The sequence below is a fragment of the Drosophila albomicans genome, chromosome 3, assembly GCF_009650485.2.
Source record: "Drosophila albomicans strain 15112-1751.03 chromosome 3, ASM965048v2, whole genome shotgun sequence".
Classification (NCBI taxonomy): Eukaryota; Metazoa; Arthropoda; class Insecta; order Diptera; family Drosophilidae; genus Drosophila; species Drosophila albomicans.
In genome coordinates, this window is record NC_047629.2 from 13,874,607 (window position 1) to 13,900,042 (window position 25,436).

Genomic DNA, 25,436 nt, shown 5'->3' on the forward strand with positions numbered 1-25,436 from the left:
CACTCCCGTTTTGCATTCCACAAAAATTAATTAATATTATTAATAGTGGACATTTCAGTCTGCTTTGAATCTCAGTTGACTACTGAGTATCTATTAGCTGCAATTTGCATGCTGATGCTATTCTTATTTGTTTCAATTGCCGCTTGACGATCGGCATCGATTTGGTATTACTTTGGACTTGGAGTGCTGACACTTAATGCATGTGAGTAGGGGTGTGCAATATGAGTGTGTGTATGTGTGTGTGTGTGTTTTTTTGATATACTGAATGTCAGGTTCAAGTATTGTCAGTGCGTCTGTCGCTGGCGGTCGCACAATTGTATCTGTATTTGTATCTATAGCAGTAGCTGAAGCTGTATCTGTATCTGAGCGTGTATTGCTATCTGTATTTGTTTGGTTGCAACGGGCATCTGGCACCCACACAGGCAGCTCCTTCACTTGTTGTTGACTTTGACTTGTAATTGTATTCATTGTTGTCCGTTTTTTTAATTTTATTTTATTTTAACAATGTTTTTGACATGAACGAGACTGCGAGAGACAATAAACATCAATTTTCGACTTGTGCAAATATAAATACGACAATTAAGGATTGTGCTGTTGGTATCCAAGGCTGGGTCCTTGCCACTTGCCTCTGCCTCTGCCGTTTGCATTGCGTCATCCATTGTTGTTGGTTAATTGTTTACTCCGAGAGCAACCCAATTCTGAGCCTACACTTAGCCATTGCTCTTTTCTTTTAACTGTTTATTTGTCTTGTTTGCCCTCGTCTTCCTCTTTTTAAATATTTGTTTGTATCTTTTGTTGTTCCCCCCCATTTGCAATTCGACGCGTTCTCTTGTCAATATTTTCGATTGCTCAGCGAAAATCTGGAAGCTGGGCCTCTGTCGCTGCCACAGTCGCTGCCGCAGTCACTGCGACGACTGCAGTCGCGACGAACAAGCAGCTCCACATTTCAGAGTCTCCGATTCCGATGTCGAGTCTCAGTTTTAAATCTGTCGCGACAGCAAACGCGCGTTCCGCTTAAGCTTTTAATGCTAATTTTTCTTGACTGCAACTTGTGTGTGCGAGTGTTAGTGTGTGTGTGTCTATGAATGTGCGTTAGTGTGCGCATGCGCAACTGTTTTTGAAGCAGACGGCGCTTGAGTTTCGTCACGTTCGCTTTTAAATCATTGAGAACATAACATTTGGTGCAACGGTAATTGGGAATTCAATTGTTTTTGACAGGTAAGTGTCAACGGCGGGTGCCAGAGGCTTTTATGCCACATTAAATTGTCTGATTTAGAGTTATTTGCAATTATTAAGCTAATGGCGCCACTTGCCATAAATTGGGGAAGTCGAGTACTAAGTGGCTACTTTGTAATCGATAGGCAATTCGATTGTTATTGTTCTGCCGTTTAAAGCGCCGCCACATTCCATATATTGTTAATTTCAGGTACTAAAAGTGGGAGGTAGATCGATTTATCGATAGAACTTGCGGATAAACGATTAACTAGTTCATTCACTTAATTAGGATTCTTATTGCAAACTTAAATGAATTTTAAATTTTTAGTTTGAAAATTCAAATGCAAATTTAATTGGAATTTGCTGCGCAAGCAAATTGCATTTTCTCTACAAGCAAAGTGTTTTGGTGCCGAGACACAGGTGTTAACATATTTGTTGCCAATAAAATGCGACTATTTGTGCGACAACAAGAATTGGATATTGAGTATTCGATGCGAGACGGGAAATCAGCATCAAGTATCGAATTTAATAAGACAGCTAGTGAATTTGATTGAGTTGCGGTTAACTCAGCAGACTGTACTTAAGAAAAAAAAACACGTTAGGTGTTAGGTTTTATTTTTTATTAGCTAAGAGCTAGTTAACCACAAGCGCCAAGCAGGTGAAATATGCGAGTAACTGTCTTTATGTCTGTTTACTGTAGAGCTTTATAAGTAACGTGCTTATTTTTGATGGTTTGCTTACCAGTTTTACGATCGTCTCCATTTACCTTTTGGGATGAGCATGGAAAAGGCCTGGGACGAGAGTACTCTAAATAGCTGTTTCAGTTTATTTTTCGATTTTGGAAAGTTTACTTTCGTTTACTATTTATTTATCCCGATCCCGAAATCTACTCGCATTTTTCATAGAGCACACACTAGAAAGTAATATGCGAAAAGCGCCAGATTTGTGTTGCTGTGTGCAAGCTGCTTGTGCTACTTAAATTTTGTGGCTATCATGTTCCTGGTAAAAGCCAGCCTCAATTGCAGGCTGCTGCTGCTGTTGCTGCTGTTGGGAAGATGAAAGATCTGGTCTGTATAAATGCTGCCAGCGCTTCGTGGGTGTAGATAAATTTAGCATGATAAAGCGACTTGAAACTGAGCCGAGTCACGGCAGCCAAGCATCTACCAGCTATTCAGATATCCAGTCAGCCAGCTAGACAACACTCAAAATGTGGGCTAATACCTACACGATGCAATGAGCCAGAAATGCATCTCTCTCTAATAAAAATGAAGACACGAGGGTAATCCATCAGATACACTTCAGTCTATATTTATCAAAGCACTATTTGCATTAAAGATTTTTGTTGTTATTATTTATCGCCGTGTTGTTAGCACATCTTGTGTGTGCGTGTGTGTGTGTTTCACGATGAAAAATTAAGACACAAGTGCAATCCATCAAAAATGAACTGCATTTATTTATGCAAATTCTATTTCTCATTCTATTGTGTATTATTGTTTATCCGCTTGTTAACACACACACATCACTTGATGTGCATTGTTTGAATTTCCATTTATTTGGCTTCACTTTGGCCATGAACTTGTGCGTTGCGAATTTGCCGCTTGCTCACAGCTATTTTCTAAATATTGATTAATCAATTAAGTGTATCAACAATTGAGAAATTGTGCGAAATTGTAATTTGAGACGAAGCCCCACTGTGCTGTCAGACTGTCGGAAAGATTGTTCGGATTCGTTATTCTATCTAATCTAGTTGCTGAAGTGTCTCGAGTCTCGAGATTCGTCTGGTCTATTTGGCAAATAAGCCGCTGAGTTATGCCAAGTGCTAAATGTTGAAGTATTTTGGCTTATCTATTTTTGGGACAATTTACTTTATGGACAACCATAAAGTGTCTGCCGACTGTGAGCATGTTTCAGTTTTTTTTTTTTGCAAAGATTTTGTTTATATAGATCCATATATAATCATAATAAACTGGATCACAAAACAAACAAAAAGTTTTAATCTTTATTTAGATTCGATTTCCGTATTTATCCTGCAATGCACCTTTAATACTGCTGTGATTATTTATGCAAGGTGATTGAATGCATTCGGTTGAATAATCTTTCTATTTGGACTGCGCAAAATATGGTTTCAGTTTAGGAATAATAATAATCAAAAATTCACATGACAATAAACTGGCTACACAACAAAAATTTAGACATTTTGCTTTTGATTGTAAACATTTGAAATGTAAATAGCATGAGAGACCTGTCTTTGTCTATGGTTAAGGTTAACCAGATTTCGTTTACACGTCACCCAAAAACAGGAAAACCAATTTTTGCCCGAGCAAATTGTAACAATATTCAAAAGCCATATGCATATTCGAGTGCCGCGTGCTCAAACCGTTTGCCCATTAATCCCATAAATTAGTTGCTTGGTTTTTACATACACACATATTTGCTTTCTTGTTTTATTTAAACCAAACACTAAGCAAAACAAAACAAGACAAAACAAAGCAAAACACGCAATCAACGACGGTGCGTTGACGTTGCCCAGTTGACAGCCCAGTTCCGGCCCAAACGCCGCTGAACCCTCCCATTCCAATGCGAAGGTGAGTCGCTTTGTGATCATAACCGCGGCCTAACCTGGCGGCGACAGTGGCTACTGGTCTTGGTTTGCTCTTACCACCGGACTGATGAGCTGCTGCTGCTGATGTCATCTCAGATGCTGATGGGTTATGCTGATGGCGATGATGGTTATGGTGATGGAGATGGCGTTGGTTAATGGGAGAGTTGAACTTTTTGTGTCTGTCATGGCATTCGCTAAACTACTTGATAAGCATTCAAAGTGCTTTTGTAATTTGTCGTCAGCAAACACTTAACAATTGCAGATTAGTGTTGGAGGCGTTTCCTAAACATAATATATTCTAAAGCAGAGATCAATTAAGAGATAGATGGTCATTTTTATAGTAGCATAACTTATAAGACTTCAACATATTTATTTGGTTTTTTATTTTCTAGTGCTATTAAAAAAAAAACATTTTAAAGAAGAGCAAATGTGATATTCTAAACAATTGATAAGGATTCAGTCGAGGGTGTGAGATACCTGCTACCAGCTCTCAATAGAAGCAAAGCCATGCGGTATTATCATCAAAATATACCAAATTATTATACCGAAAAAATACTGAAATATTCAAAATGTATATTTGGTAGTTTCATATAACAAGAGCATATAACTGTGAGGAAATATTATTTAAATATACCAACTTATTATACCGAAAAAATACTGAAATATATCGAAATGAATTTTTGATATATTCATATATATAGTGCTTTCAAAAATTAGAACTTCATCTTATATAATGAAATATACCAAAATGTATATTTAGTATATTAATATAACACTTGATGTCAAAAATTAAAGCTCTAAGCAAGTAATAAAGCTACAGTCAAGGAAAATAACCAGTAAAAGCAAATCAGTGCGGTATTATCATGTAAATATACCAAATTAATATACCAAAAAATACTGGTATTTAGTAAATTGATATAACAAGTGCTATCACAAGTTAAAACTCTATCTCATATAGTATACGAAGTATCTCTAGACATACAAACGGATATACAGATAGAGAAACGGATGTAACTGAATCGCCTCAAGTGCGGGAACAAAATTCAATTAAGTGAATCAAATATAGAGAAATCAACATTAGTTTATTTTTACCATTTTTATTACTCAATACACATAACTTGCACACTTTGTAACATTGTAATCAACTTTAATTGCAAGGATCAACTCACTTTCAATTGTCTTCAAAAAAGAGCTCAAGCCAATCCCCTTTTATTGTTTGCTTTGACAACGTTTCGAGTCGTTTTTTTGGCATAGTCTTCAAATCAAGTTATCATATTACATTAGTCAGCCAGATTTGATTGTTGTTTTTTGTTATTAATGCGCCTCAATTGGGGCTCGGTATGAATATTAAAAGAGCGTGACGACATCATCAGGCAAAGCGCCATTGTCGAATGTGCTGTGTGTGATATTCAATATGCGGCAATTAAAATGTAAATTGCACAAATTGCGATTTGTTTTGCCTGTGGCGTGCCAGTTAAATATTGCAGCTCATAATCATACTAACAACAACAACAACAAATAAATACCCAGCATTCTAGCCATGCTGAGAATGTTACCAAGAGCAGTTGCATTGCTCATACGCAACGTTGGCTTAAGGTTAATGTCAAGCATTTAGAAGTCAGAAATTGACACGTTTTCGTAATTGATTCGTAGCGAGCATTATGTTTATTAATAATATTATTTTATTATTTGCATTTAAATCTGTCTGTTCACACCCAGAACTATTAAATTGGAATATTTTCGTGAAATTCCAGTTTCACAACGAGCATATTAAACAGTCAAGGATTGGTTCAACTCGAGCTAATGCATTTACCTTGTCTTCCTCATAGTCCAATCTGTGCACAGAGTATCGCTTAACCTCTGGTCACACTGTACGCTCACAATACGCCCCCAAGCGAGGAGGCTTACGTGACGTATGCGAGAGAAGGAGATAAAGTGCATTTATTGAATTGCATGCAATCGCATTTAATTCGCGCAATTGAAGTGCATGTAATGCTAAATACTTGTAGCAAATGCAATTAACTATCTCGTGTGCTGTCAACAAATCAGTAAATTGACTAATGACGTCACCGTTGTGTTGTCTCATGGCCTATTGAAAGTGCAAATAAATACGGTATGAGTACGGGTTGAAGTACTCGCACTTTTTGCCGGCTGACTAGACACTCAGGTATTTGTGAGTATACCCGTTTTATTTATTTGCTTCGTTGTTTTGCCATTGAGTGCATTGTTTAGTGCTCTCTAATCACTCATACAAACACGGATCTCTCAAAAGCTCTCAACACACAAAACCAATTACCTTCGACTTGAACTAGTGACGTCACGTTCAGCTTGGATTAGAGCATCACATTTGCAGTTGCATATTACATCACAACTAGAGCTCAAATCTGAACCTGAACTCTGAGGTGTGATAGTGTCCAATTAGCAGATCACACCTCGCTGGAACCGTTAAAGCGGCGCTACATTTATGGGGAGTGTATGAAACTCAGCTAGAAGTGAGATTTTGTTGACTCTTCAATTATGCCCAGAGTGTTAATTGAATAACCCAGCGATAAAAACAAAACCATAAACATCTTTTCACTCTCACAGTGGGTGGGTAACTCGGCAGCGAAAAAATGTTGTTTAAACTTTAATTGTTATTGACTTTTTTAAACTGGAACTATAACATTATTCTTTTGTAAATGTCAAGTACGCACTTTGAATTCACAGCATGCACAATTGTGATTGAATCTGTTAATAAATAATAATTGAAAATTACATTCGAGATGCAACAAAGTATTTACAATGAAAGCTGACTAATATCAATATATCTTAAATACTACTTCAATGCATACATACATTCTTGTAAAGAAATAATGTTGCTCAAAAGTTGACTAATTCAATATTTCATGCATTTTACAAGAATTTATTGAATTAGTCAGCTCTATATTTCATTCGATGATGTCTCCTATAATGAGTTTTTTATGTCACTTGACGAGAGTGTGTTTAGACAACCCCTCTGACAGATTAAACAGCGATGAATTGTATAATATATCCACATACTCGGCACTGTAATTAATTAATGATGACACATGTTTATACAGCGCGATGACGAAAAGCGCCAAATTCAAACAAAATTTGTTTATGTGCACAATTGAATAATTAATCTATGGCAAACACATAAAAATGGCTCATTGATAATACTATAAATAAATAATAATAAGAATGATCTAATTATTATTTTCAGCTAAGGAATTTCGGAATGCGAACGAAGCCTTCTAGGCATTTTAGTTTTGTTTTCGTTTTTTTTTTGTTATGTATTTGAGGGAGGGAGGCGCGTCTTACCTGTATCATTATCTGGGGTTTACCATCGCTGAACAACATGTTTGTTTGTTTGCAAACCCATAGAGCATTTCCTATATCACTGACTGGGCAGATATTCGGAATTGCTTGTCATGCATCGCAGATGTTGGCTCCGAGTGTCACTGACATCAGATGGGGCCACATACACACATATGAGTGCTAGACTCACATATGAATACACTTGTGTATACTCGCCTTCATTCGTTGTCATTTGTAGACGACGACGACGACGACGACGAAATGATTCGCATTTGGCATTGACAATGACTTTTGGCCAAAATGCTTAAATAAATTGACACAAAAGCAGCGGTCAGACCCAAGAGAAAAAGAAATTAACAATAAACTTAGAGCAACAGCAGGCAGTTATAAAATGTACACTAACAGAAGGTTCCTTCAAAGTGTTTGTTACCTTGTAATAAATTACTGCTATTAATTTAAATGCCTCGTTAAAATCAGGAACGTATACTTAATATATTTTTAAGTAGTATCTTTACAGTATCCTGTTGTTTTTCGTTTTACAAAATCTATTTATTCTGAAATTATTATCTTTTATGTGTATTTAAAATGTGTCGCAATTGATATAGTGTAGCTTTTGTAAGAGTATAGCAAACAATCTCAGGGATCGTATACTTAATAAAATTAATTGACTGATAATAATATTTAAAAATATATAGATTATTCCGAAATTATTATCTTTAATGTGTATGTGAAATGTGTCGCAAATTTCATAACTAATTTAAGTATCGTATACTTAATATATTTTTGAGTACTTCCTGTAAGTTATCCTGTTGATTCTCTTGTTTAAACACCTATAAATAATTAACCAAAAATGCTTACCTAAAATGTGTCGCAAATTTCACCACTAATTTATAATACCCTCTTTTAGAGTATAGTAAACAATCACAGGGCTCTTTGCTCGATGAAAGCGAAGTGTTCTAATTCTGTAATGCTGTATTATAAATAAATTTGATTTCGTAAGCATAGCCAAGGTCTTACATGTTTGCAGTTAGCACAACTTTCACATGAGATGAACGAAAACAAAATTGCCAAAAATTTAAAGGCAGCGCAAAGTGTTTGCAGATGGTTTCTAAAAATGAAAATACATGTAAGTCTATCAATTTAATTACCGGCAAGTGCAAATATTTGTGGTATTTATTAACAATTAAATGAAAATATATATAAGAGAGAATTAACATGTTCAGGTATATGGGACAGGGTTATTCACTAGACAAATTTGCGTCGTATCTGGCGACATACATTTTGCAAAGCCCTGGCTTAATGTTGAGATAATATTGAGTTTATCTTGAAGCAGCAGCAGAATCTTCCGTTGGAATATTGTAATATCTTCGAGTTAATATACCCGCTAGCGTTGTGAAGCGCGGAGTAGTAAACAGTTTGTCAGGCATATCAAAATCCAAATCAAAATCAGAGCAGTTGCTATTTATATGAGTCGGACGCTATTTGTTTCGCAGACGCAATACGAGTACATTCCAAAATGATACGTAGGCTCATGTAGGTACATACAAATGTAATAATAAATAAAATAAATACAGGTATGGAGACATAGCCACAGACAGAGCTAGTGCTAGAGCCAAAGCCAGGGCTGTCAGCCCCCGGGGGAAGTGCGGATTTAAACGGCGAATGGCGAACGGCAAATGGCAAACAACAAGGCAGCAAACAGCAAGCGGCAAGCAAATGCTGGCCCAGTGGCCGATATAAAGGCGTTTAGCCGCAGCACTGTGGGCGTTACAAAATGGGACAGTCGGGCCGAAAAAGCATTTACATTTCCATCTGGCAGAGCTTTTGTTTAAACCAATGTGAATATAATTAAAACATTTGTCATGCTCGTCAAGCATTATAATTAACCATATATGCGACTATAAATCTGTACGGTTATTTAATCACCTTTGTTTGAATGAATCAACTGCGGCGGTGAATGGCCTCAAATGATGGACTACTGACGAGTTGCCCAGATGCTTAGTCAAAGTACACGCAAATATGGCTATTTCTAAATTAGTTCCGATATGAAATCTTTAATCTAAAATGTTCACTTTAAACAAAGAAAAGTAGCATAAAAGCATTTTTATTATGACTTAAGGGCGACAAAAATAACATAAGAAACAAGTGTGTAAGAGAGAAAGAGAGCGCGCATAGGCAGAACATTAACTTAACAGCAACAAGCGGCTGCAATTAACAGCGCAGAGTTCTGTTAACTCTTGCGCCTGCTTCGCTGTTATTATTAAAACTCTTGCTGCTTAGCAATTCACAAGTGGTTCTAGCGCAACCAAATAGCAGAGACGTAAAGTTTCTACGTCGATTGCGAGAAGTGAGGATTGGGTTGATCTTGTGTTTATCATGCTTGAGGGTTCTGTTCGCCCAACAAACGTTACGACTTTACAGAACAGCCTTGAAAACATCTGATCTCGTCGCTATATTTGTTATATGAATAATTTTTCCCCCATATATTTTATTGTTAAATTCGACGAAATGCATATTCGTTATGGTCAGGTGTCAATCGACGAGGACGTATTGTTATTGTCGTGCAGTTGAGCAAATTGTTATTAATTTTGATTGACAGCACACCTAATTTGGTCACATAACAAGTATTGCTTGCTTGGGTTCGTTCTATCTCTGCTGCTGTCAAGTTACCGATAATTACTACTAACTACGAGCCAAAAAAGCGTCTGATCTTTTTTTTTTGTTGTTGTTGCCCCGGGGGCGTTGAGTGCATTCAAGACGTCAAACATTTCAAATGCTCAAACACACAACACCTCATATATAGTAAGTACATCTGACTGTGAAGGGGGTATACGCTTGGTCTGGGATTGGGACTGCGTTGAAAAAAAAGGTGCACTGCTCATATTCTCTCTCTAAAAATAGACACTTACGAATTGAAACTTGAAAATTGTTTCCAATAAACGCAAATTATGAATTATCATCAACAGTGGCCACTGAATAATAAAATCTATTTTGTTTTTTGCTCTACGGGCACGACGAACACACAAACAATGGAGGCATGCGTAAATAATCGAGTGTGTGTATACAAAAATGTTTATGACGTTGTTATATCCACCCCAAAGGCCATGATCTTCCCAATGGCTTTATTTTTGTGCAAATTATTATAAACAGTATGATATGTGAAAATATCTGGAAATGACTTAAGCGTTTCTAGACATGGTATTTTCATTCAAAAACATCAAAGTAATACAGTCTGAACAGCTGTCAGATACCCTTTAATTGCTATTCCAACTAATCGGAATGGAATCTTCTCCTTTGTTTCTCGTTGATGAATGGTTTCACGCTTGCCGATGCATACAGCAATTTTCCTGGGTATCTCAAGCACACGTGACGAAGCACTTTAAAAATATTCTCTGTTCGCTTGCAGAAAACAATGCGGAATTTCTATAATAAATACAAACATTACCTGGACAAACATTGTCTTGGCATAGTCAACATGTTTATACTTAGAAATTGAGTAATCCTTCAATATTTGAAACGTTCGCTGTTTCCTCTTAATTATCTCAGGCAAAATGATGGCGCTAATTTTCCAATTAACAAAAACTGGTCTTCTTCGAACTTTTCCAGTGGGCCACAAATCAATGACGTCAAAAGCATTTGCCAATACTTTAAATATAGATCTCTTATCCGCATTTATTTATGCAGGTTTCTTGCTCCAGAACTCTGCACTAATCGTGCTCTATAAATAATGAAATAATTCGTTAAAAATAGCTTCGCTTTAGCTTATCACATAATCGGCTTATCAGCTGCCATGTAGAAAGTATTGAATATCAATTTACAAGATATTACCAGAGCGTTAAGTGTTAAATTGACGTATATGGGAATTAAATTGAAGTGCTTGAGTACCCGGAAATATTGATGACAAATAAGGGAAAAGCCAAAAAGTCAAATTCCAACAATTTGTTATTGATCCCTTGAGGCATTCCTTCTGCTCATAAATGTCACAAATAATAATACTTTACACATATCAACAATATCAACTCGTTGATTAAGTTCATTACCATTATTACTATGCATGTGTACATAACATATTTTATTCAAATAAATATAAATAACGAGCGTTCAATGCCAGACAGATCGACTTAGGAATTGCATAAAATAACGAAATAAAAATGTCATACCATTAAAAAAACTGTTGAAAATCGCATAGCGTGCAGAATATGAAGATACAAGTAACACGATGTGTAAGAGAGGGGTAAGGAGAGGGGGTTGGAGAAGCACGAACTTGCACTTGAAACCGCACAATTGAAATGGAAACGAATGGCAATTTTAACAGATATTAACACACAAATATGCCAAAAAAAAATATATTTTATTGAGCGGCCACAGACTAAGCATAAGCAGCTGACAAACGTTTGTTGCTGCCGCCAAATTGAAACACATACAATACCCTATAGAAAGTAGCCAGGCAGGGTATGCTGAACCGGTTACTAAATGCAAAACTTAAGAAACTGTTAAAGCGATATACAGTGATTAGTAAAAATACGCTTCCAAAAATGTTATACTTTTAGGAAGTTTACAAACTGCACACAAAATAATTGATTTTAAAAGTAGATATTGAATAAAGTAAAAAAGTATTTTTGTTGCACGTTTTAATAAGTGATACTTGTAATATAGTAATAGAATTGTAAGTTTTAAAAACGACACAAATAACTAAAATACCAAAAAGAATTGATTTTATAAGTAGATATTCAATAAAGGGAAAAAGTAAATTTTTTGCAGGTTTTAAAAAACAATTCTTGTAATATAGTAAAAGAATTTAAAATTAAAAAAAAATGCACAACTAAAATACCAATTCTTACAATAGCAAACCAAAATATTTAAATTTCATGAAGTTCACGAATCATCGAATATATACAACAAAAACATATTTACGTATTCCTAAGGTATCTACAAGTAAATAAACTGTATTCAGTGTTTGATTGTTGATTGTTTTTGTTGAGCATTGTTAAATTGTCGTTGTCAAAATGGTCTAGAATTTAATTCAATTGAATTTGTGGTCACACTTCCACTTCGCACTGACGACTGCGATCAAAAGCCAATTCGATTTCGTCATAACTTGACGGTGTGGTGCGATAAAAGACCCTGAACACCCATTGATTTGAAGCCAGGGAGTTCTGTTCTGGCTTCAAGTGTTGACTTTGCTGTTGCTGTTGCTGATGATGCGAATATCGCGTGCAAATGGCCCCAACCTTGAAGACATATTGATGCCATTAGTCGTATGCGCGATACGTTCTGTTGCACTTGCTAACTATGTACTAACAACAACCTCTGAGATCCAATCAATTGAATTTTTGAACATTTTTGTGGAAGGCGTGAAAAGTATTTTGCATACCAAAGTGAAATTTCCGCGTAATGTTTTCCAATAGCCTTGATGATTCGTAAGAATTGCATTTGGCTTCTGACCGTGTAATAATCCAAGGTTCATTTTCGGACCATATTTATTAGCTGATTGACCTTAATACAATTAAGAAAAAATTGCAGGAATGTCTTATCGGTTTCATATATTATACACAATACAATACATATTTAGTTAGATAAACGATAAAGACGAGCCGCGTAAATAAACATTGTACGCCCATGGAATTGATTATCAACAACATCGGAAATTTTAATGAGTTCAGTGTTCAGTGTAAGGTGTTAACATCTATTTTGCGTATTGCTCGACCGAATTCATTTATGTATTTATTTATTTTGTTTTTTATTGTAGCACGACGCGCAGTAAATGTCGTAGACAATATCATTTGAGTTAATAATCAACGAGAGTTTACAACCTGCCGTTAAGAAGTATACGTTTGTATATTTGCAAACTATAGTTGAATGTGTGTTTATATTATAGATATAGAATATCTACTTAAGATATGTTATGTATATCGTAATATTTCCATCAGCTGTGTGGTGGCAATGACCAACTTTTCAGACTTTTCCATGAATGACTTATAGAGGCTAGGTGATAAAGATGACGATTAATAAACAAGTTGGAATGGTATAGACGAGTGCGCTCGAGTGTGGAATACTCGTTACACATTGACAATAAAACTAAAACAGTGCGGTAATATTATTAAAATATACTAAATTAATATACCAAACCAATTCTAACATATACTGTAGGCTATAATTGGTACATCGACATACTAATACATTCAAAATAAACCATATAGACCAGTCGTTTTTTACCAAATGCAATTCCTATAATTTCTCTTGTTGAGGCTGATCATTTACTTTATGGAATCCGATATGTTTTTTTCTACCTTTTTTTTCTCTTAGGCACAGATTTATAAAACCCTTTGTAAAAATAACACAGTTGGTGGCATGCTCACTCAAAAGTTCAGCATACCCTGTACAGGGTATTACTTACGGCTTAGATAAGTCGAGCAATTGAAGAATTTTGTGTTCTTCACATAGTTTTGCCAAACAAAAACAGATTACTGTTCTACAATATTGTTTGGCCGCTGATGCAATCGCTCGAAATGCTTAATCCCAAGGCGCTTCATACGATAGTATTGATCGTCTATGCCCAAGTAGCATAGCTGTCGATTAGTCCATATCATGACGCTTGGCATTCCACAATCACAACAAACAATACAACGCCATAGACATCGAAGACAATATCGTGACGTGTGGACGTCTTGAAGTGGACAGCTTATGGGGCATTAACAAGAACAATGCACAAGTTAATCAAACTAATTGATTACGGTTGCCCTTGAACTACATTTTCTATAACAAACTATCTTCTGCTTGATAAGAGATTCCTCAATTCCCCATTTAAAGAGACAGCTTAAACCTGAAATTCACCGAACTTTTGTTTATGTTAAAGTGACTAGAACCTGGTTTGAGGTGTTTGTTGCTGTGTTTGCCCAGCAGTTTATAAATATTTTATCACATGACTTAAATACATTGGAATGCCGTACTCTGTGTACGCTGTCTGGCAATAGCCGGAATATCAATAGAGTTCGGTGTGCGTGGAATTGGTAATAATAATCAGCCCGGTAAGTACCTAAATAGTGTGTATAAATGCCTGCTAATTGAATGCCTAATCATGGCTGTCAAACCAATTAAATTGTCAATATGGTCGAAATAAAAAGAATACCTCTGATGTGGCCAAGAAGCGTGCCAGATGCTTTCCATTCATAAACTATTCATCAAATGACGTCTCAATTACGTTGTTCATCGAAACATCAACAACACACTCATACATTGTAGACATGTTGTCATCAGCACTCAGATTAAAACAATTCATTTGTTTGCACTTGAAGCCGAATTCAAGTTCAGCAGCTCTTTTGTCTACTCTGCACTATTATTAGACAAGCATTGTCAAAAAGCTGACTCAATACTATATATGCGACGACATTTTGATAATTTCATTCATTCTCATTTCATTCATAATAGTCATTCACAATAGTCACTCCCACTCAACTTTCTAGAGCAACAAAGTATCGTCATAAAGTCTACTTATATATTAAGTATACGACTTAAAGGTTTCTTTGTTGTTTTTGTTTCAGTTGCTAATAAGTTTTGTGGTTACCGGTCACAGTCATCCTTCAGTAGATAAATAACAAAAAAAAAAGTGTCAAAAACAGCGAATAATACTTACTACGGATGTGTGCTTTGTTACTCATTGAAAAAGTGCAACTGTATAAGCGATAAGATTGGAATGTCTGTTTATCATCTGTACGAAACTGAATGTCGTTTCGATTGGCACAAGAAGTGCAAAGTAAACGTGACTGAATATATATTATCATCCTCCCACTATAGTCAAAATAGATTGTTAGTTAATAGGGCATTAATTTCGGTTTTGCTATTTCATCTCCGGTTTCTTGGCTTTGTTTGTCCACAAAATGATATTCATAATTTGGCATTACTCAGACAGAAATCGGTCATAAAATTTGCGTTTAATGCCATGCAAATGGCGACACTGGGCATTAGCAATGTCGACGTCTGATGGCTTTATTTCGGACGCCGCTTGATATGCTCTCCGGCTGGCAGTTATGGATATCAGCTTATGGATATGAGGGTTGTCTTTTGCTCATGGTTGGTCTTGCAACTTGTTTTTAATTAGCTTTCTTAATGTGTCGGCTTATTTTTCTTCGGTTTCAATGGGGTTTTTTCTCCCTATGTTTTTGTTGTGTTTTTTTGCCTTTCTGTTTTCTTGTTTGTTTTTTCTCTCTGCCTCTCTTTTTGCCACATAAACATGATAAAATTTATTTGGCCATTTGAATTCAGATGATGTTTACACATCAACTTAATGACGAAGCGATCCAGATACTTTCAATTCCCTATTTACTATTTCCTTTATTCTTAAATTCAGCTCAAAAGCTGATTTAAGTTTTGAGAGCATAAGGAAAGACGAGTTCCCCAAATAGATATTGCAGAAGCTGCGCAAATCATATTCATTTATGGCTTCTATATGCAAATTCCTGCATTATGGGAATTATGTATGTGAAAAACAGAAACGATTCGCAACAAAATTAATGCCAAGTGAAATGACAGACAAAGAGTCCCAGATACGAATACGAGTTGAAGTATTACGTATCAGAGATACAGATCTTATCGATATGCGTCAGCTTATATGAACATTGCATGGTAAATACAGAAGCGTGAATCTCGAGATGTGAGAATTGAAATTAACAAGGTATTTAATTCAATTTCGCACACTTTTGGCAAAGCACTGATGAATAAACTTTCTTATACGCATGACACATAAACGTTAATAGTCTATACATATCTACAATGAATCTATTGTTTGATTTGTTTTGTGTAACCTTGAACTTAAATTGAGTGCAATTAAGTGCGTATGTATGTACACACATTTGAAAACATACCTACATTTGTTCTGTGTTATATTGTATCAATTTCGTTTGATAATAAATACAAACAAGCAAACAAACATTCGAAATATTCGTAAATTAAGTGCGCACAAAAAAACGCTCACGCCTTTGCCCCAGCCAAAGGTCTTGGCAAACAATTTAAGGAATTTTACCAAAACAAAAAAAAGTTTATGTCTGTATTACATATCTCAGGTGAGAATCTTTTCAGCCAAACGTGCTACTAACGAGGAACGACAATACATACAAGCCTCACTGTGTGTGTGTGTGTGTGCATTTTAAAAGGAATCGCCATATAAAGCAATTATCATTGTGCATTGGGCACACACTAACAACAGCTGTTACTATGCAGACCCATTACAGCGATAGCGACGAACGTGAGTGCGCTCTTTCTCTTTCACAGTCAACACAATAACAGAGATAGCCCACGCTGTTAACTTAACAGCCAGATCGTGTGCCCTCGCTCTCTCGTTCAAGCCGCCACCTACACACTGCTGCAAAGAGCAAGCGGACGTAACAGCGTTGTTTAACAGAGAGAGCGTGCTTGCGCTCTATTTGACTGCCACCTACACATACATACGTACATGTAAGCGGTAATAACAACAGTAGCAATAGAGGAGGCCTTAACAGCGGCGACGGCTTTGCTTTGATGGTGGCCAAAATCTTTTATTGAATTCAGTCAACGGCTGGCCGCGATCGCGCAAACAACGTGTTAAGAACAAGTCTGAGCAGAATTTGTTATTGGCTTAAGAACTTATTGGCTAGAAAGTGTTAAATTCTTCTACATATTATAATATACCATATTCTTACCACCGATAAATTGTGCAAGCTCATAAATGTTAGTATGCTCATAAAATTTATTGCAACGTTTAACGGTTTAACTATTTAAGTGCTTTTAAAAACAATGTCTTAACAACAAAGCAGTTAATAAAATCAATAAAAAATTGCCTTATAATTATTATGATTAATTTGACAAATATTTATAAATATTAACAAACATTCTTTTGTGTAAATGTGGAATCAGTGAATTAATATTTTTGCGTTTCAAATCAAATTCTTTTCACTTTTATTTGTATATTAATTAGCAAATTTTAATTAGTTACTCAATTATTCAAATGTGGTATTGAAAAGAATTAATCAAGAACAAAATGCAAACAAATTAATTTTTGCAAGTGATTTAATATTTTCTCTTTCGAAATAACTTGAATTTGTCTTTGTATATTTATCACAAAATTAATTAGTTAGTTATTCAAATGTGTTATAGAAAATATTTATCATTAACTAAATGCAATCAAGTTGGTTTTGCGACAACTAAAAGCATTTTAAATGAATTGGAATGAAATTAGTTAACAACGTGATTAGGGACAGCTATATGGAAAATATGTCAATTTGGCGCCAGTTTTGAATTTGGAATTCGGCAGTTACATCAATTAGTCTAGCCTATTGGGGAGGACGAGCCAGCTCATTAATATTTTCCAATCAATTAGCGAATCAAACTTTCAAATAAATTAGCACAAAATTATAAACGGGTTCAGCTTTAGGAAAGCAAAAACAAAAAAATCCGAAGCGCAAACAATGCGGATAAAGAAGAGTTGCGAACCTTAGACAAATGTTTGAAGACAGACCCCGCATGATTCAGATGCTATTTATGAATCCATTCGATAATTGAATACATTTCGTTGTAGCACTCAATAAAAACTAATCACTTTATAAGCATAAAACGTTGCGCTTGTAGCGCGAATCTTAAAACTCGAAGGCGAAACAGGAAAAATCTATTTGCCATTTGCATTTAAATAAATAATAAACCTTCTTTATTATTATTATTCTTGAATGTTTTTTTTTTTTTTTTTTTTTTGATAAACGCGCATTCTGAAAGTCAAACAAGTTTAATGCTCTGTCATAACTCTCGCAAGTTCAAGTCCAAGTCCGGAACCCAAAGAAAAGGGGCGCTTCTACTTGGCTTAATGCCTCCTTTTTTGTTGTTGTTGTTGTAGTATTATTTTTTTTGTTTTCTTTTTTGCAGTCTTGGCGTAAATTTGAATTCGGTGCTGAATCGAACCGAAGCCAAAAACTTTCGTGTTTAAAATGCTTTTTATAGTTGACGTCATCAGAATTTTTAAAAGTTTACTGTTATATGATTGCTGGCGTTTTGGTCACCATTAATTGAATATCCGATGGGGTATATCAATTTATCGACTGGTCAGGTAACCCATTCAGCTCTTTAAAAAGCTATTGCTATTTCAATTGATTCGCAAATTGATCGTAAAAGTGTAATTTTCTGCAAACTTGTTGCTAGGTATCAACTTCTTGGTCAACTCTGATCTAAACTTAACATTTGATTTGTGAATTCATGCAATGAATTTTTGATGAGCGTGAAATTTTTTGAAAAGGGTTGTGAAGCGTGCTTTGAGAAATGTCGTGTGCTCGCTGACTTCTTCTCTCTATATGTAGTTTAAGCCCCAGTTATTAATTACAAGAGACAACACAATGTGTGCAACGCAGTAGCTCGAAAATTAGGAAGCTAACAAAACGGGTTTGTTGTTTGCTTTGCGATTTAATAAAGTCGCAAACTTTGGCATGCATAATTGAAATTCATTGGCGATCTAATTAGGAGTTTAGTGTTTCACGGGGCGTATGCGTAATACGCGCATTCTTTTGCAAACATTCTTGCTGATAAGCAAATGGGGGACTTGAAAATTGATATTTGGTAAATTGCAAAAACATTTATCTAATCACAGCATCGCAAAAAAATGCAAAACAGCTGAGATAAGATAAATGAAAGTGAACTAAGCACACATCAGATTAAAACCTTTTTTTGTCTTGACGTCTTTTCAGTTGTTGCATTTTTGTGATATACCTAAGTCGTAGCCATGGCTGTCAAATGCGCCCTGATGGCGCTATCGATGCTGCTGCTGCTCCTGGCACTGGCCACTGCCTATGATCACACACTGAAGCTGGACTTCCCGGGTCCGTATTGTGCGCGACAGAACACATGCTGCAAGGATCGGCGTGACGGCTGCTCGATGCCCATCTCAAGTGAGTAACCCCCAAACTATGACTCACTTTTTCGGTGACTAATTTCCACTAATCGATCGATAGCTACACTTTGCTACTGTGATGAGTTCTGCGATCGCGATGACTCCGGCGATTGCTGTCCGGATTATCGCTCCTTCTGCTTCAATGAACCGGATCCGGTGTTGAGCTGCCTGCACAACGGCATCTACTTCCACAAGTACAACACCACATTCGATAACTGCAACGAGTGCCGTTGCCTCGATGGCGGCGTCGTTCAGTGCGACACTGATCTCTGTCTGACCGACGACGAGCTCGTCCACAGCGTCAACTCCATCCACGAACTCGGCTGGTCGGCGCGCAAATACGACGAGTGGTGGGGACGCAAGTACAGCGAGGGTCTGCGTCTGCGTCTGGGCACCAAGGAACCCACTTATCGTGTGAAGGCCATGACCCGTTTGTCCAATCCGGCCAACGACTTGCCAAATCAATTCAATGCGGTCGAGAAGTGGTCCAGCTACATTTCCGATGTGCCCGATCAGGGCTGGTGCGGTTCCTCATGGGTGCTGTCCACCACCTCGGTGGCATCCGATCGCTTTGCCATCCAGAGTCAAGGCAAGGAGATCGTTCAGCTGTCGCCGCAGAACATCCTGTCGTGCACACGTCGCCAGCAGGGCTGCGAGGGCGGACACCTGGATGCAGCCTGGCGTTATCTGCACAAGAAGGGCGTCGTCGATGAGCAGTGTTATCCCTACACACAGCAGCGCGGCAGCTGCAAGATTCGTCACAACAGCCGCTCGCTGAAGGCCAACGGCTGTCGGGCCGCCACGGGTGTGAATCGTGATAACTTCTACACCGTTGGCCCCGCCTACAGTCTGAGTCGGGAGGCTGACATCATGGCCGAGATCTATCACTCGGGACCCGTGCAGGCCACCATGCGCATCTACAGGGATTTCTTCTCGTACTCAGGTGGTGTCTATCACCAGACAGCCGCCAATCGTGGCGCACCCACTGGCTTCCACTCGGTGAAACTTGTGGGCTGGGGCGAGGAGCATGATGGTGTTAAGTACTGGGTAAGTTGATGACTATCGATTCCGTCTTTTCCTATTTTGACAAACTTGGAAATTCGTACTTTCAGATCGCGGCCAATTCGTGGGGTCCTTGGTGGGGCGAACATGGCTATTTCCGCATTCAACGTGGCCGCAATGAGTGCGGCATCGAGGAGTATGTGCTGGCTTCGTGGCCAGATGTGTACAACTATTTCCGCACAAAGTCGGCATAAGTTGTTACCGAAGAAGAGAGCAAGAAATTAAGCTCACGTAATCTCTCGAGCTTTGCAGTGACGAACAATTTTTATCTCATGTTTCAAAATTTTCCATTTTGCTCCGGCACTGAAAGTGAATTAGGCGCTTCTAATTGTAAATTTATGCTAGATCTTAGGTACTAATAAAAAAACAAAAACAATGATTAGCTTTAAGTCGCGACGCAAGCATTGTTAGCCCAAGCTGATCAGCTCCTCCTCAATCGCCATGCACCAAAAACACCAAAACACAATCGCCACACCCCCAACGAATTCTTACTCTTATTTGTATTCCCTATCGTAATCAATTAATTTATAAAATTGCTATCTATGAAATCGTAACACGATACTGCCACATTAACTACCACACACCGCCGTCCTTCAAATAAAGTATTTAAAATCCAATACACCGCCAAAAACTTATCTCACATACAAACAACTGCCACAACAAATCGACAAAATAGCATACGAATTCTTTTAGTGAAACATTCGCGATGAGAAAAAGTGATTCCAAGAATGGCTTGAGACGATCTTTGTAGGAATCGAGAGTAGGGTTCACTTTACTTATATATATGTTATGTATTGACGAATTAAACCGCCTATGCTTATCTTACTCATGTATTGTATTGTAAATGAAAGTTAACTGATTCATAGACCGATTTAGCGTGTTCGGCTTATAATGTATGTATATTTTTAATAAAGGAAATGAATTTCATGTTAATCACTTTCGTTTTCTTTTTTTTATACACATTCTAAAAACAATTTGATCTTAACTTTATTTATCCACAATCAAAACCGTTGGAAATTGCATATATGTATACATAATGGTTAATTCATATTGGTATGTATTATAATAGTTAATTCATTTAAGGGTTTGCTTTTATTTTATTTTTTTCAATTTGTTTAACAATATTTCACACGAGTGTTTATTTGTTTTGCAGGGATTAATGAATAGAATAAAATAAAATACAATTTAATGATGTTGTTGAGGATAATTACTTGTAATTATTAACTAAATACGCGAATAATATAATAAGGGAGGAAAAATCATCGAGAATGTTGATACTTTGCACTTAGAAATATATAATCGAAATCAAATTGGAAATCAAAATGTCATAAGCACTTTATCGGTAGTCCATGCTCTACTACCCTAAACAAATCTACAATTTATCATGGAATTTCGTTTCTTTAAGAAAACAGTTTTTTTTTGTTTGCTTGTTTGTTTGATCGTATCGCAATGCTCGGTCGCGTGGTTCTGCATTGTTTTAATTTGTCCAGCCTTTTAAAGAGTGGGTTAACTGTCTGTTGACTGATAAGTAGCGTTACAAAAATATGCATGATCAAGGGGGCGTGCTGTTTCACTAAATGAGGAAAGCTGTATCGCGATTAGTTACAATCTCGAGACAACTGTTTCAACTAATTGAGTGTGATGCCAGCAAAAGAGACTTCCAGTGTCGTGTCATTCGATTCCATGCGACTGCGTAAATGCGCCAACGTATTTTTGTAATGACTCTCGATCTGTTTGGTTTCCTCGCTCGGCTCCAGATTCGGCAGCTCCTCATTCACCTTGGCAATAAGCTGTGAAATGACAAAAGTGTTAAAAACTGCAAATTCGAAACTGAAATGAAGGTGTTACCTGATTCAGCATTGCCACTGTGATGAGTGAGTTGCCACGTTCAAAGTAGAAGAGATAGTGATTCAATAGCTCCACATACAGCTGTACTTGCACCCCTGTGTCCAGACACTGCGAAGCAATGCGTGCGCCCTTCTTCAGGCAATCCAACGTGCGTTTCTCATCGCGCATTTCCTCACCATTTTGCCTAAGGAAGGTTTATGATAGTTAAAAGTTAACTAAGATTGTACTTGTTTCACTTACTTGCCACTCCAGAAGAGCGCCGCACAGGCCACAACTCCACGACACTGATCGGGCTTCTTCAGCAGCTTGGACGCAGCCAGAGCGCAGTTCGTGCGCAGCGGCTCAGCATTTTCCTCGCCGAAGCAGGACATTTGCTCGAACGTGGACATTATGAGTGTAATTGCCGCCAGTTGTGCCTTTGAATCGGAAATCTCATCCTCATACAGGGAGAAAGCCTGTGTCATGAACTCATACGCAACAGTTTCATGATTCGTGTAGCGTATTTCACCAATCACAAGGGCGCCTTGCAGATACAAACGTAGCGCCAAATCGGGTAAATCAGCTTTGGCCAATGCGCTAATAGTGCTATGACAATACTGCACAATCTTCTGGCACTTTTTGTCCCAGTTCTCGTCCTGCTCGGCAATTGCTTTGTATTTAAATGCCAGCTGATAGGCAGCAAAAACAAGCGGCGGCAGCACATGCTTCAATCGCTGGCCACCGCCATTGCCCAAATGTTTACGCGCTGTTTGCAGCATTTTGTATTGCATATCCGGCTCATCTGATCTCAACAGATGTATAAAACTGTAAAGGAAATGCATATAAAAACGATATTCATTTGATTAAAAATAACAACTTACCGTGCCACAACGCCCTGCTCCTCAGCAAACTCTTCTGCATCTGCACTATTAGTTGTAGCTGCTGTACTTGAGTCGTCATCCTTAATCAACGGGGTTATGATCGTCAATAAGCTGTCTGCTTGCTCTGCTGTCGGCACCTGCGTCTCATTCTCCAATATATTCATGACCATATACAGAGCCAACGATTTGCGCGACGTATAATCGAACTTTTCCAGCAGCGGACAGAAGTTAAGCAGTTGTATAATGGTCAACGCATTGTTATAGAAATCTATGCATATGCGCAGAAGACGAGACAGTTCCTGATTGACCGACAACAAATGCGAGATGCTGTAAGTACGAATGATATTAATTAAGATGCACAGAATAAACGATAAAAATATTGAATTACTTGTTCATGTTCATGCGATCGAGTATTTGTGCAGTTGTGCCCAGCACTTTGTCCACGTAATCAACACGATCGGGATACACTTTCTGCGCCAGACTGAGTAAGGCCACTTGCAGCGAAATTGTGTCCTCCAGCGGCATGTCCGTGCGCGTCTGCACAATGTTTGCCACCTGCACGCTGAACACCTCGAACAGTTCCACTTCAGCGGGTATGATGGCATCAATGGCATTGCCACTGGTCTGCAAATAGATTCTCAATTAGCATATCTTTAATAAACAGCAGCCAAAAATCGATGCACTCACCTTGCCACTGCGCTGATTGTAGGCAGCCAGGCGTTCAATCAACGATATAATAATGTTCTTAACATTTACACCCGTCTCCAGTTGGGCGCAGGACTTTAGGAACGGATCGAGCGTCTGCAGATGAAACTCATCGGGAAATACCTGTATAATACACTCCATCAGATACTCTTGAGCGATGGCATCCCGACAGCTGACCACCTGCTCCAGTATGCCCGGCAGTATCAGACGTTTGTACGTCTCCAGTGTGGCGGACTCTAGTTGCGACAATCGCACCAAATTCGTGCCCACCAAGATTTTCAGTTCCTCGCGCTCTTTCTCACGACGCGTCTTCTCACTTGAGTGACCCTGATGCTGCATGCGCACCCACAGCTTATTCATTTCGGCGAAATTTGTGAGCACAAAATCGATGGCATCATACACGTTGCCCTCATGCTCATTTTCAGCGACCAGGACATCGGGCAGTATATTGCGAGTGCATTGCAGTAGATAATTGCGCAGGAAAAGACCACGTAGTGGATGCTGAACACCGCGACACATCTCTACTAGATCTTTAAGAATGCTGCGCTTCAGCGTCGAGTCGTTCTTTATGTACACAATGCCCACTGTGATCAGCAGATAGAGCCGTGGCGCTATCGTATGAGAGTATTGCACCAGTTCATAAAGATCCGTCTCTTTGTGGCTCTTCTCGCTGAGATACAGTTCCAGATGACACAGCTCATTGGTAACAGCCATGTCTAAAGTGGGAATGGAGAATTAAGATTGCTGATTGTGGTTGCAACTGGAAATATATACTTACACAGCTCGTAGTAGCTTTTGGGCGATAGCATTGAAGTGCGCAGCTCGCTAAGCATTGTGCTGGCACATTTGAGGGCATCCAGCATGCGCTCCTTGTCCAGAAAGTGATTCATTTGGAATGCCTGTTTGCGTGCCGCACCGACCGCCTCGGCGAGCAGCTTCTCCTGATCGTCCAAACCGTTCGGCATCGTCTGGAATGAAACATAGCATACAGTGTTGGGTAAAGTGGGCCAATCATTTCCACTACGACGATTATACATTTTAAATATGTGAATAAATAATGACAACAATAACGACACAATTTATATATTGAGAGAAACACATAACACACATAATACGAAGAACATGAGATGAGAGATAAGCGTCACAGCAGCTCATTGGATTGCTTTTGGAAAGTTGTGGGAAGTGCTTAAACAATGATAACACAACAACAAACGAGAGCTGGAAATATATTTTTTTGCCAAATTGCCGACTGCGCCCCAACCCCGAATTTGACAAAGATAGCAGGAAATGAAGTAAATTACATGGTAGTTTATTAGATAGTATTACGAGTGTGAGGTGGAGTGTGTGTTAATTGGTGTGTGTGGCGTATTTACCCTGCTTTGGCCACCGTTGGTCGCTTGACCGCTGTACGAGGACGAGCTCCAGGGATACATTCTGGGTGGTGGTGTCTTGGATGTGGATGTGGTTTATGGACTTATGTGGACTCCTTTTTGGTTTTATTTTTATTTTTGTGGTCACCCGCAGTTTGCAAGTTGAACTGAATTTGCCGCTAGCAAAGTGGGCGGCCAAGGGCGCAGTCAGCGTTTTTTTCTTTTCTTTTTCTCTTTTTGCATGCGCTTGATATGACACTTTTGCATACGTTGCAATCTCGGATTCCGGTAATGGGCGATTACGGTTCGATTTGGGCAGCACTTACCATTACAGCAGCGTTGAGTGGGCGGAGCAAGGATGCAAAAATTGTCTTAAATCAGTAATCTTTTTTCTCAATAGTTTTGTACTAGAGGTGGCAAAACGTCGATAACACTATTTATATATCGATGCTGTTGTGTCTTTTGAAGCATCGATTATTATTGCGACTATCAATGTTTTAATTGTATCCAAATAATATAATTGTTAAAAATTATTAATTAAAAAAATGAAATAT

General features: G+C 37.9%; 2 protein-coding genes across 6 annotated transcripts; one reads left to right on the forward strand and one right to left on the reverse strand.

Moving 5' to 3' along the window:
* Positions 1-35: 35 nt before the first annotated feature.
* LOC117566964 (tubulointerstitial nephritis antigen-like) lies at positions 36-20,488 on the forward strand. 3 transcript variants are annotated; one of them, XM_034246618.2, is made up of 4 exons: positions 36-202; positions 18,835-19,035; positions 19,099-20,084; positions 20,150-20,488. In XM_034246618.2, exons 2-4 carry the CDS (start codon positions 18,870-18,872, stop codon positions 20,291-20,293), a joined length of 1,296 nt encoding a protein of 431 aa, XP_034102509.1. In that variant the 5' UTR covers positions 36-202; positions 18,835-18,869; the 3' UTR covers positions 20,294-20,488. The 3 variants fall into 3 exon arrangements, with proteins under 3 accessions (XP_034102509.1, XP_034102510.1, XP_034102508.1); XM_034246619.2 differs by lacking the exon at positions 36-202 and adding an exon at positions 988-1,218; XM_034246617.2 differs by lacking the exon at positions 36-202 and adding an exon at positions 16,676-16,837.
* Positions 20,404-25,326, reverse strand: LOC117566963 (vacuolar protein sorting-associated protein 35). Of its 3 annotated transcripts, none has more exons than XM_034246615.2 (8): positions 25,209-25,326; positions 24,291-24,480; positions 23,495-24,228; positions 23,196-23,431; positions 22,808-23,134; positions 22,188-22,751; positions 21,948-22,131; positions 20,404-21,889 (listed from the first exon to the last, which is right to left on the reverse strand). In XM_034246615.2, exons 1-8 carry the CDS (start codon positions 25,209-25,211, stop codon positions 21,728-21,730), a joined length of 2,400 nt encoding a protein of 799 aa, XP_034102506.1. In that variant the 5' UTR covers positions 25,212-25,326; the 3' UTR covers positions 20,404-21,727. The 3 variants fall into 3 exon arrangements, with proteins under 3 accessions (XP_034102506.1, XP_034102505.1, XP_051861966.1); XM_034246614.2 differs by lacking the exon at positions 25,209-25,326 and adding an exon at positions 24,886-25,189; XM_052006006.1 differs by lacking the exon at positions 25,209-25,326 and having other exon boundaries at positions 24,291-24,591.
* Between the last annotated feature and the right edge of the window lie 110 nt (positions 25,327-25,436).